This window comes from Denticeps clupeoides, chromosome 2 (assembly GCF_900700375.1).
Source record: "Denticeps clupeoides chromosome 2, fDenClu1.1, whole genome shotgun sequence".
Taxonomy (NCBI): Eukaryota; Metazoa; Chordata; class Actinopteri; order Clupeiformes; family Denticipitidae; genus Denticeps; species Denticeps clupeoides.
The window spans coordinates 26268318-26278181 of NC_041708.1; the positions used below are offsets into that span (position 1 = coordinate 26268318).

Below are 9864 nucleotides of genomic sequence, written 5' to 3' on the forward strand. Positions count from 1 at the left end.
CATGTCACATCACAAATATTCAGACCCTTCGCTCAGTACTTAGTGGAAGCACCTTTCTGAGCTCATGGAGCCATGAGTCTTCTTGGGAATGATGCATCAAGTTGCCACAATCCCAATCATGCTGTATATATGGCCTGTGCCTAAGGTAACTTGCTTATATTTAGAGTGAACCTAGGGATCAAGTTTCATGGCTGCACATCATTTAGGTCATTACATCAGTTACTGTCCCATGCAAGAGCTGCACGGCGCGAGTGAGCTGAGCAGCGTCCTTTGGTGGAAGTGAACAAATCTGAGCGTCTCCAGACAGGTTTAAGTGACTCACTTTGTACCTGATTTACTTCTGCCACCAGCGTCCTGGCCTCCAGGCTTTTGTGGCCTGGCTCAATAGATTTTCTAAAGACCCTCTAGTGGTGATTTCAGGCATGTGAGATGTTCTGAGGCAACATTTAGAACATTTAAAACATTTAGACTTTTCACAGCATGCATACGCAGACAATAAATGTCTTTCTACTCTAATTGACTCGCAAAATCACAACCTCTCTATTGGCGTTAAAAAAAAAACTTTCATTCCAACATTTTCTGCTTTCCATGGCCTGTTTGGATCATCATATCTGGTGCTCAGTTAAGACCATAATTAGCTTTATGGACACAAAAACCATTAAAGCCAAAACAATATCCAGCTAAGGACCTTGGCGGAGCATTTTCAGAGAAATATTCGCAATCCCCGCTAATGATAAAATTGCATCTGTCTGCGCATTTGAAAGTAGGCAGGCGTTTAAGAGTCAGTGCCGTGGCCTGGAGCCACTCTCTCTGTTTTGACATGAAGTGCTGTGGAGGCGGCTCTCCGCAAAATGTTTTTGGGTGTTTTTGTGAAGTGCCCGATAAATTATTGAGGGCCGCTCGGATGCCAACCGACGCGACGAGCGAATCAGAGGCGAGAGAGGCGGAAGAGCCAGAGCGAGCAAAACCGCGACGGTATGAGTGCAGCTGCCAAGAGGGAAGGACAGAAAGGGGAAGGAAATGAAAAATGACGATGATCTTCATTTGATTTAATTCAGTCCAAATGCTCTGGCCTGCAAATCTGCCATGCGAATGGGGCAGGTATATTCAGGGCTGTGCAAAATACTGAATAATGTAAATACATTCAGTTACAGTACATAAAAAGCAATGTATTCAGAATACGTTACATATACAAATAAAATGCATGTGCAAAACAGCTGTGCTGTATAATATATTAGTAGTAGTAGTATTGCTGTTGTTGTTATTTTTCAAGACTTCTCAATTTGTTAAGTACATTTTGCATATCAGCGTCAACATGAATGAGAAAACGTGGAATGAATTCATATCGGCATCAGATCACGCCTGTTCCATGACATCCATATGCTACATAAATGTCTAGTATGTGAGTATGTGTGTGTGCAGGCAGTCTGACACTCACACTCTCTACACACTTAAGTGTTTTATAGGGCCTTGTATCATCTACAGTGCATTAAAGATCGAGGTGACACTTGCGGGGTGGTCACTATAAGGGATCGTGACACTGACCACTCACACACAATGTTATGTATGACTGGGGAGGCGGCGCTGAGACGTCTTCTTACCAGGGTGATGCTCTGCTGCTATTTAAGCCCTACGGCATTATTGATGATAAGTGTATTAAGTATTAAGAGAGATTATGCTGAAGTAAGCATAACAGGTTGTTTATACACCTAAAGAAGGCCTTAAATTGCCCTTAAGATGATACTTTACACAAACACACACATGATCACACACTCGTTGACGTAACTGGCCACCTCAGTGCACAGATGCAGAAGTTGCAGGAAGCTGTTCTTCTACGGCTAAACTGGAAGCAACCGCTCCAGCGCCAACACACCAATCGAGCACAGCTCCAGGCTCGGGAGAAGGAGGACGGCAGACAGATCAATTCAGACCTACGGCATGTCACATTGTCTCTCGAAGGCCAGTTATGCACACACACGTTGACACTACTGACAGACCGGGTCTGGTCCGGTGTTGCCGTTTTCATATCCCTTCTTATTAACGACGATGGGCCACTGTGTAGCACTGCTGCAGAAGTCGTGTGCCGTTGACGATCAGTTCAGCACCGGGGTCAAAGTGCGTGAGTGGAGGTCAAGTACCCACAACGCAGCAGGTCCAGAGTTCATTGTTCCCGAGACGCTCTGGTGCTTATTGGTGGGTGGGAGCAAGGAGATGCCTTACCGTGAAAGAAGCTCTTGACCCTGAGGTAGCTGACGCTTAGGCGCAGAACGGAGAGTTTATCCAGCTTGGAGATGATGTCGGGGGGGAAGGGCAGCAGGCTGGCCAGCCGGTCCAGCTCCGCGTTCAGCCGGTCCCGGTGCCGCTTGGACGGGTTGGATTTCTCAGTCACCGATGCAGGTTTTCTGGAAGCCGAGAGAAGCCGAAAATTCTGCTTAAAGAGACAGATTTACAAGACGCCATGTCCTGTTTTATGTATGAACTGGGGGATAAATGTTAAATATTACATACTGGTTTACTGAGTACTTATGCATGCCTGTAAAGGTGCTGGGAGGGTTTGGGCATAAGTTATGGTGGTTGTAGCCTAGTGGGTAACAGTCTTGTCTGTAAGTCACAGGTTCAAACCCCACTTACTACCATTGTGTCCCTGAGCAAGACACTTAACCCTGAGTGTCTCCGGGGGGGGACTGATAAATGCCATGAAATGTAAATGTGGAAAGGATGCAGTGATTTTGATGATACTGTTACATTCACTGTAAATGTAATGTAATGGGTATGAAAGTTTATATGGTGACTACGTCAATTAGGCATTATATGTAATATAATTACATACAGAAAGCACATAGTATCATGTATTTAATTTGTTTTTATTCATTAATAATATTTTATATTATGCAGGTTAGGCCCAAACTTCTTGCCTGTAGTGAACATATCATTATATATCATGAAAATTTTACTTTGTTTATTAGGATTTGTAATTTATATCAGGAATTTTTAAAGACACTAAGGGTCCTATAATAATGGCCATTATAACATTATAACAGCAGAGAAGAAAAGACCGTCCTCTCTATGCAGACAACAGGTGACAGGACTGACACCTCCCTGCGTCTGCGGAACCCCAAACCAACAGCGATGACGACACTGTCAGCTGACGGTGGCCGACCGTGGCCTTCGGAGTCCGACTACCTTCCAATGAAACTCTGCAGTCCACATTTCGCTTGCAGACCCGGTGGCTCTCAGCCCAGGTGACACTCTCTGCTGAAACTTGTTCTTTCGGGTGACAGATGCCGTGTTGCTTAACCAAACACTGTCTGCAAACTGCCGCTTTTGTGGTGAAGTTGTGGTTCTCACATTGGCCCCTATGGAGTATTTTGGTTTATTGTAATTAAACTCACCTCTAAGGCTGCATTACATAAAGATCATTGTAAAACAATTAAGTTCTTAATACACACTGAGTGATGCTGCCCCTTCTGAAAGGCTAAATAACTTTTATTCCCATTAGACTAGACATATGAAAAAAAAACGTCCTCGACGCGCTGAGTCACATCACCATCAGACCAATTTACCAGCACTGATCACACAAAGCCACCACAGAAATAAAAGCAAGAAATGAAATATTCCACAGCGATGCGCACAGAAGCGTTTTGCATGCACATACGATGAACATTGGTCTGAAACATTCTCTTTCTGTACAAACAGGCCTCTTTACTCCAGCTCTGGAGAACAGTGCAGCTGCTCCAGTGAGCGTGTGTGTGCTTGTGCAAACACCAAGGCTGGGAATGATGCTTTATGTTATAAAACACCATGTTAAAATTTTGTGACAGCTCAAATGACGCTGATGCCTGTAAATGAATTGAATCGTGGCGCATGAATACGTGCAAACGTAACGATGTATCCATCCCCCCCCCCCCAAAAAAAAATAACGAACCAAAAAATACATTTTCAAAAGCTTCATTTCTGAGCTTTAAGGAAAAAAAAACCAAACAACTCTGAGAGGCTTAACTGTTTCTGAATGGGTTTCCTCCTCTTCCTGCCGGCGTACATGCAGTCCCCCGGAGGAATCATGGTCTCGGGCTGGGCGAGGGGAACAGGTGCGCTGAGAAAGTAAACAAACAAACAAACAAACAAACAAACAACTGTCAGGTTGCGGACCACACCAGACACACGTCCGCAGCAATAAAACTGACACGGGAAAAAAGTCGCTTTCAGCACACAAATAAAAAAGCAGGTAAAGCATGGATGCATGGACATATATAAATGAACCGACTCGTATAATTCAGTTGGTAACAGTTCGTTCATGATGATTCATGTCATGAATGATTCTGATGTTCTGAAGCGGGCAGGTGTTGTTGTTTTGGCTATAACTATTGATCGTACTAAAATACATAAAATAAATAGAGATAAAAATAAAAAGGGACTCACCGAGAAGATGAAGAGGTGATTCTCGGCTCCAGAATAAAAATGTATTTATGTGGACCGAGCGTGCAGAAGTGCAGCGATAAATGGACAGTTATTCCATCCGAAAGAGCCCGGGTCCGGGTCCGGGTCCGGGTTCGGGTTCGGGGCTGATGTTTTGATCAGCTCGCGCTGCTCGGGGCAGATGTGGCTGATGCTTTATACCCAAATCGAGCCTCTCGCTCACTTCCTCGCGTTTCAGGTGACGGATTCCTCTGAATGACAAGTCGGGCGCTTCGCACGCGATTCTGAGCCTCGCAAACTGCGCGCGCGCGCACACACACACACACACACACACACACACACACACACACACACACACACACTTCTGGTTTTCAGGGCAGCGTGAGGGGAGGGATCACACGCGAAGCTTCTCCGCCGCAAATCTCCCGTGGAGCCCGGCCGGCTGGCCGGAGCGGGACGCGCGGAGTCTCCGGGGACAGGATCCGACGCCGGCGTCCCCGCAGTCCGAGGAAATGTCGCGGCGACACCGGGACGCGCGGGGGTCACCGGCGTGAACGTGGGTGAAGGGCGGCGTGGGACACGCGTAACGTCGTGTAACGTGCGTAACGTGCGCGTGGCGCGGGTTCACCTGGAGGTCGCGCCGAGCCTACTGTAACGCAAAAATACTGTAACGCAAAAATACTGTAGCGCAAAAATACTGTAGCGCAAAAATACTGTAGCGCAAAAATACCGTAACGCAAAAATACTGTAACGCAAGAACGAAGCGAGTCCAGTCCGTTTAAACACCTTCTTGTTGCTGCGAAAGACGATTTATTAAGCAGGGAAGTTCTGTAGGAAGTTAAAAGTCCGCTAATCTGGTGCGTTGCATCCCCCGAGCGTCCGTGGAAAATTGATTTTATAAATGCTTTTTTATTTTTTAAAACGACGGCTTTACGCCGATGCGTCAGTGTTTTGACGGGTCAGGTCAAAGGGCAAAAAAATACTATCAGTCGCCGGCGCTACCGCGCAAATCCCGTCGCATCCTTTCCACGGTCCCCCACGCAGATTAGCCCCGGTTTAAGCGTCAGTAAACCCCGGATGTGGGCGAGGCGCGCCTTCGCACGCAATCTGGACCACTCTGCGCGTACACGCCACTTCACGGGCAAAGCGATCGTTGCAAGTTCTGCAGAAGACGTGGAATTCGTTCTTAATCGCACGCACACACACTAACTAAATAAAGTTCAGACCGAAGCTAAGAATAGAGTTTTGACCCCGTTTGGCTTTTGCCTCGGCCACCCCGGGATTTGGGAGAGTCCAAATGAAATAAGTAATTAATTAAAGGAGTAATCCAGACTTGGGGAGGAGGGACGCCAGTCAGCGATAAATCAGCTGCCGTGGTTCATAAATAACTTCAGCTGCACTCACAGTGTCAATACTTTTTTCTTCTTCTTCTTTTTTTTTCAAGAAAACGTGGACGTGCATCTGAAATGCTTCACAACCTGTGAACCAGAAGACCCGGGTTCAAATCCCACTTACTACCATTGTGTCCCTGAGCAAGACACTTAAATTGCTCCAGGGGGGGACTGTCCCTGTAACTACTGATTGTAAGTCACTCTGGATAAGGGCGTCTGGTAAATGCTGTAAATGTAAATTCCCAAGAGTTCATTAACTCACTTGTGTAAAGACTGACTTGGTAAGAAAAAAGTAAAGGTGAGCAAAAGTTTCTGATGCTTTAAATGCATGTGATAATATACTTTATTTTCATCTTTAATGGTTTGTATCCGAGATGTGTGTCAAGTTGAGGGATCTTTAGGTGTTACCCAACAAGAAGGGGTACAGGAGGTGGAAATGGAGTAAACAAAGCAAAATAAAAAGACAGTAAAATATGAACATGCTCTGGAATGACGATATTAATGACTTAGACATGCATATAAGAATAAATCGATATCACTATGGCCTGACATTGTTCATTTGACTGAGAGTGTGTGACCTATTAATCTGCAACAAGGAAATAAACACTCATGTGTACACAGACTTTAACTATTAAAAGGTTGCCAGTGCTCGTCCTGCCAGCGCTTTTTGGCTGTTCCCCCTGACTTCACACATGCAAAGGAATCCCCAGTGCAAATCATACAAGGAGATGTTTACTGGCATAGATACTGGATAACTGCAGATACTGGAGTAATCTCTCTCTCTCTCGTTCTCTCTCGCTGTAAATGGTTTTGCATTTTTTTATTGATCAGCTCGATCTCACGTCTATCTCATGTCTATGTTCAGCAGTATTTCCGCATGTCTTGACTCAGCGCAACTCAATGCAAGTTACTCTCAAGCAAGTTTCCCTGTGCAATGAAAAGAAATCAGATAGATTAAAAGAACGGATATAGATTATATGGATGAAACACGTCCACTTCCAGCATTGAATACAAAAGAGCTCAAATACAAACGATAGAAAAGGCACAAGCGAAAGTCCAAACAAGAAGCCAAACTCCAGACACCAACACAGGAGTCCCGTGTCCAAGTGACATGTTCAGGATTTAGCTTTTTAGTTCTTAGTCCTGCAACTATGTCTGATAGCTAATTTTCCATGCTGTATGAGCATTCTAACAGAACTTACTTTTATAAACTGTAAACACAATCCTGCTTCTCAGCGCTACAACTGGACTCGCCTACATGGAACTCGGCAACGGCCTGCATACCCATAGCCCTTTGTGAGCCGTAGTCATCACTGTTTGGTGTATTAGGACACAACCCAAAGCTGGCATTAGCATTGGAATATTTACATTAAGATCCTCAAACGTTTTAAATGGTTTTATAACAGTAAAATTGGTCATAATTTATCCGGAAATGTGTAAACCTCAACCATGCATTCCCAATAACTTTTTTTTTTTATGAGTATGGCTCAAAGCATCAGCAGTGTGCTTCCCACATGTCAGAAAAGTGTAATTTATACCACATGCCACTGTGAAGCATCTTCATCTGAATTCATTTTGTCTGAGTTGCATGAGACAGCGAGTGGAGGATGGAAAGGAAGCACATCTGACATGGGATTATCGTTTTCATCCACAATAAGGCCTTTGTGCAACCTCTGCTGCAGATCTACTGTCATCAAGAAGTCAAATGCTGACCTTGACTATAGATTTGGAAGTAAGGAAGATCATGAACATTACACATTGTCTGAGGGCTGCATATTTCGGCACTCATCAGTCACTTTCAAGAATTGCTACCAGAGCCTATCCCAGGACACTGGATGTAGGGTGGAAAGCACACACACACACACACACACACACACCATTCATTCACACCTATTGACAATTCATACTCGCCACACACACAAGACCTGAGCCGGGATTCCAACTCACAACCTTGGAAGTGTGAGGACACGTTACTAGTCATCAGAAAACCACAGAAGTCAGGGGCAGGGCGCAAAGCGAAACTAACTAACATGTCATTCTTCTTCTGCGGTGATCCAGATCGAGGGTTTGTTAGGGAAATTTCACCCCTCTTAATTCTCAAAGCCGAGAGTGCGAGAGGTACAGCAACAAAATAGATGGAAGTTTATTTTTCAGTCAGCATGGCCAGGGTGATGAACCATGATCCTGCTGTTTGCCCACATTATAAGGACTGGCTGTTTTTTTTAAATATGTCTTAATGTATATCTTTTATATATTTATCATTTATCACATTTTTCTTCTCGTCTGCAGAAAACCCTCAGTCTCATTAGCCTCATTAACACCCAACAATTTCCAACAATATGACAAATTTATAACACCCAACATCCAACAATATGACAATTTCCTGCAGCTTTTACATTTCAAAATTTTCTTGTTTTCCGTTCAATCCCATTAGCAAGGTCATAATAACATTTAGACTGAATACCTGAAATCAGGCAGAAAAAGACATACAGAAGGGTGAGAGTGGGGAGACAGATTACTGTGACTTCAATAAATAAACCTAAAAGAAAACACACTCTGTAAATGCAGGGGATTCCTGCAATGCCCTTGCGGACAGAGAGCATTCGCTGAGCGTGACAATTTCATCATCCACGGCTCAATGTTAAGCTGGTGCTAAAATGGCTTATGCAGCTTATACTCTACCTTCAATGGAGTGGTTCTCTAACCTTACAGGATTCTCACAACCTGTGTGCATGAGATTGGAGATTCGAGCAGCTTCTCTTTGACCTGTGCCAAAATGACACAGGGAAGCACACACACACTTTTCACAGTACCATATTATACTTAATATGACATTAAGTTTACAGAAATACACCAACAAATTATATCTGACTCCCAGAAGACAAACTTTAATGTTAACATAAAAGTGTAAAATGATTGCACCGTCCCCACACACTGCTTCCCAGGCACCTGTCATGGCTGCCCACTGCCCACCAAGGGTGATGGTTAAAAGCAAAGGACACATTTCATTGTGTCACCATGTGCTGTGCTGCAGTGTTTCACAATGACAATCTCTTCACTTTTAAGTATACATTTAATATACGGGATGAAAAAGGACATAAGCTGCATTTTTGGTCAGTTAATTCTAAAGAGTTGAGACAGGAAGGTCAGATCTGATATGATACAAATGATATGATACAAAACTATTTTCTTGTATCTATGTTGATTCGTGTCTTTTATGAAGTGAAAAAAGTAATTGTTTTGTCTTGTGGTACACAGCACAGCACAGCACCCAACAAAATGTGTCCTCTGCTTTTAACCATCACCCTTTTTGAGCAGTGGGCAGCAATGACAGGCGCCCGGGGAACAGCGTGTGGGGACGGTCACTTGATCAAGGGGACCTCAACCCTTCGGTTATGAGTCTGATTCTGGTGCTGAGTTTCAGAAGCAACTTATGAAACTACATGATATGTCATATGTACCTGGCACAATTTGTTTTACAGAATTATAAATGTAATCAATATAAAAATCTGTTTCACTTATAAAACATTTTTGTATAATGATTAAATAAAGCTTTTCTGCTAAAAACGAAACCATCAGCATAGTTTTACACTTACACATGATCAGTATCTATGCTTAACTGCATAAGGAGCTTTAACTGAACTGGGTATTCTGCAGGGGAATGGACCCCATCTAGTGGATTCCTGGTGCACAAGATTTGGTTTGACTTGTCTTGGTTATCACACAGAAAAAGAACTTTGACACAAGAACCGTTAGCATCATATATTTTGTCTTTAAAGCTCATAGCATCGATATGTCATTTGTCAAACAATGTTTCCAAAACCAGTAGTCTGCAGAATAATCAGTGGTATGTTTTCCATCGTTCCGGGCACCGTGAACAAATGATGTGCACAATTGTGTGCTTTCTGAATACATTAAATGGACCGTGAAATTGGCACAGTTAAAAAATGATGTTCATATCTTCTGCAATGCCAATAATGCTTTCGGCTGATATGAAGAAAAAAGCAAAACAAAAAAATTCAGATGTCATATAATATTTAATTATGCTCAGGGTTGA

The 9864-nt window shown here is 43.6% G+C and overlaps 1 protein-coding gene across 1 annotated transcript in view; it reads right to left on the bottom strand.

Annotated features, from left to right (window-relative positions):
* LOC114776777 (uncharacterized) overlaps nt 1-4745 on the bottom strand; it is a 49195-nt gene extending 44450 nt beyond the window's left edge. Inside the window, exons 1-3 of the mRNA XM_028966880.1 lie at nt 4420-4745; nt 4001-4093; nt 2221-2402 (exon numbers count right to left, since the gene is read on the bottom strand). Coding sequence (XP_028822713.1) covers nt 2221-2402; nt 4001-4062 — 244 coding nt within the window. The 5' untranslated portion in view covers nt 4063-4093; nt 4420-4745. The remainder of the gene's footprint in view (nt 1-2220; nt 2403-4000; nt 4094-4419) is intronic.
* Between the last annotated feature and the right edge of the window lie 5119 nt (nt 4746-9864).